This window comes from Monopterus albus, unplaced genomic scaffold (genome assembly GCF_001952655.1).
Source record: "Monopterus albus unplaced genomic scaffold, M_albus_1.0 scaffold189.1, whole genome shotgun sequence".
NCBI classification, from domain to species: Eukaryota; Metazoa; Chordata; class Actinopteri; order Synbranchiformes; family Synbranchidae; genus Monopterus; species Monopterus albus.
The window spans coordinates 282,804-286,084 of NW_018128069.1; the positions used below are offsets into that span (position 1 = coordinate 282,804).

The window sequence follows — 3,281 nt, forward strand, 5'->3', positions numbered from 1 at the left end:
CCAGAACAACGTCAAGACGAAGATATCACATCCACGATTGATGACAGCGATCCAGTTGACTGAAACAGTCCCAGGTGAAGAATTCCCCCCCCAAAAAAAAAAAACAGCCAGGGTAACCCCCAGGGTCTGAAAGAATGAGCTAATGGCCAAAATTAAAGGCTCTCCTAACTCATCGTAAGTCAGTCTCCGAGGTTGGCGTCTCTCTCTACTGGAACGTCTCAATTCTGCAATTCGAGCGGAACGACGTCGGAGTTTTTCCTGTCCTTTTCCCTCAGATATGCTCAATAACTCTATTATTGACACTGCTAGCTCCTATGAAACACAGTGCAGTGATCGACTGCTCCTAAATATCCTGCTAGGTGTCTCCTGCACTTCTGATGGCTTTCCTCTCTGCCGACCCGTCGGAAGGTGCGTGTCTGCTCAGCCATGTGCGAGAGAACTCGAGACCTCCGTGAGTTCCCCTAAATCTATCACATCTCGCGCTAATTTGCTAATGGGGCGTTCGGGGACACTCTGTAAATCTGAGCTTCAAAACATAACCTGGGTTACACAAACAATAAGGAGCAGGTGAAACGAATGTGAGTAATAACAATAAGTAAAAAGACCGAAACTAAGGTGAAACAAAAACAGGAAGTAATGTCAAAATAAAAGCATGACAGGAAGCAACGGAACCGAACCATGACACAGTATGTATACATTTTAATGTTTTATCTATGTGTCCAGTGTTGAACACTTTGATTTGCCTTGTGTATGAAACTGTGCTCTATATACATATAAACATGCCTTACCTTGCCTTCCTTAATAAATGATCTAAAAAAAAAAAAAAGTTAACCGGGATCCTAAAATGCTTTGTACATGTAGAGTCAACAGACATGCAGCTTCAAAATGGTGTTTAACTAGAAAAGGCATGTCTTGCGAATACTGATTGTTGAATTGCCTTAGCATTGCTTAACATGGCATGGCAACATCTATCGCTGAAACAGCTGAAGAATGAGATGCAACGCTGAATAATTGCGTAAGATGAAAACAAAAGTTGAAGCTTAACCTCATTATCAAAGAAGATGAGAGCTTAAAAGCATCACTCCAATACAAACCAAAGTGTCCCACAGGTAGGATGCTGTATTTTAAAGGTAACGCAGTATCTCGTCTCTTCGTGCTGTGCTCTGCAGGTTCTGAGTCTGGTCATTGTCCGGAAGCTTCTGGACTTCTGCTTCACCAAGAGAGAACTGAGCTGGCTAGATGACCTGATACCAGAGAGCAAGAAGAAGAATGATGATGACAAAAAGAAGGAGGAGGTGGTGAAAGGCTAAACTGGACACTGAAAACCCCTGTAGCTCTGTTTGAGTCTCCCCACTGACACCACTGTTTCATTTCTGTTGTACAGGCAACTGAGAGCATACTGGAGGAGCCCGAGGACAACCCGCCATATGATGAAGGAAACATCATCAAGTTCCCAATCAAAAGCCTGAAAGGGCGGTAAGTCGATAACAGAACACACTGATCCCTGTAACCACACTGAGTCACAGCTGCAGAGAGTAACACGTGTGTGTGTGTTTTGTGTAGCTTGGACCCCTCTGAGGTGAACATCTCTGATGAAATGGCCAAAAGCGGCATTTGGAAATCAGTTTCCATGAACTCTGACAGCAACAAAGCCCTGAAACGCTGCACCAGGTAAAAATCTGACAGCGAGTGAACTCTGAAAGTGTCTGGTGAGGCTCTGTGCATGTTCCAGGTGGTTGTTGAAAGGCGGGTGCTTGCAGGTTTCTGGCAATTGCTATGGTATCAAAGGTTGCAAGGTGGATAGAAATAGGATAGAAATGTGTTACCAGCTATAAGGTGATGGTTGTTAGGACATTAGAATCAGAATCTGAATCATTACTGAGTGATTGTTATGATATCAGTGGTTGCTGAGGTGTCGTCCTATGTTACTGAGGTGTTTGAAGTGGTTGCTAATTATACCTTTGTTTGCTAGGGTGTCAGAGGTGGTTGCTCAGACACAATGGTTGCTTAGGTGTTGCTTGGTGGTTGTAATAGTGTTTGGAGTGGTTGGTAATGCATAACTTGAAGGTTGTGAAGGTGGTTTATGGGGAGCTGATGGTTGCTAAGGTGTAGGTTAGTAGTTGTCATAGTTTTGGGTTGGTGAGTAGTGTACTAGGTTGCTAGGGTGTTGCTTGGTTACTGCTACCATATTAATGGTTCTAAGGTGTTGTGGTTATTAAATAGTTTGGGGCAGGTGGGCAATGCTTTACTGTGTGCTGGGTGATGCCACGTGGTTGCTAGGATGTTATAGGGTTTTGATGTAAAGTTCTAGGGTGGTAATAGTGTTTTATGGAATTTGGTTACTAGATGGTTGCTACAGTAGTGACAGCTGCTAATGCATTGCTTGCTGGTTTAGTTTAAGGCTGTTCTGCTACTGCATGGTTGCTAGGGTCTTGTTGTTTACTAAAGGTGCCTTGGTGCTTACCATGGTTACTAAGATGTTTTGGATGGTTGATAATATGTGGTTGATTGAATGTAGTTAGCAGGGAGTTCCTGGTGTATTAAGAGGTCACAGTTGTTCTCAGCTTTATAATAATATGTAGTAATAGATGAGCTTTCTGCTGAGGTTTGAGTGGTTAGGGTGTTTTAAGTTGGTAGTTTTAAATGATCAGTGTGCAGAAATGTTACATATGCATGAATCAGCTGTTTTAAACTCTTTTCTTTAATAGTGTGATAATGCTCACTGACAGTGATGATGGTGATGATGATGGCAGTGGTGGTGTTGGCATTGTGTCTTCCAGCCAGGACAAGCTGCCAAGCATCCACATAAGTGTGGAGAAAGAGGACAGCCGGAGAGCTGTGGATGCCGAGACATTTCTATGATGCACTGCTGCTCTCTACCACCGGATGACACTGCCGGGGGCCGAGGAGGCTGAGACTGCTCGTATTGATTGGAAGCTGAAGCCCTCAATCTTCTCTGAACTGAGGCGAAAGGTCAGTGGAGGACCAATCAGGCTTCACCTCGCCGTGCCATACTTGTCATCCTGCGTTTTCTTGGACGAAGGTTGTTTTATTTTCTCATCGTTTTATGGTGAAACACGGAGACTCCTCTGGGAGCAAATATGGCCGCCACTACAGGAAAAAGCTTCCTCAGGTTTCTTTGGTGGTTTTTTTTTTACTCGGGCGGACTGCTGCTGTGCTGTGATTGGCTGCTGAAGAATCCAACACAATCCCAGCTGCCAAAAGTGATCTGAAAAACACCTGAAGTTTCATTTTATTGTTTTAAATTTTCTTTTTCTGCT

The 3,281-nt window shown here is 43.8% G+C and overlaps 1 protein-coding gene across 3 annotated transcripts in view; it reads left to right on the forward strand.

Moving 5' to 3' along the window:
• The window catches only part of LOC109970046 (sodium bicarbonate cotransporter 3-like), a 64,487-nt gene extending 61,212 nt beyond the window's left edge, over positions 1-3,275 (forward strand). For all 3 annotated transcript variants that reach the window (XM_020617347.1, XM_020617346.1, XM_020617348.1), the window contains 4 exons: positions 1,170-1,295; positions 1,385-1,476; positions 1,564-1,671; positions 2,781-3,275. In XM_020617347.1, coding sequence (XP_020473003.1) covers positions 1,170-1,295; positions 1,385-1,476; positions 1,564-1,671; positions 2,781-2,862 — 408 coding nt within the window. In that variant the 3' untranslated portion in view covers positions 2,863-3,275. The remainder of the gene's footprint in view (positions 1-1,169; positions 1,296-1,384; positions 1,477-1,563; positions 1,672-2,780) is intronic.
• Positions 3,276-3,281: the final 6 nt, after the last annotated feature.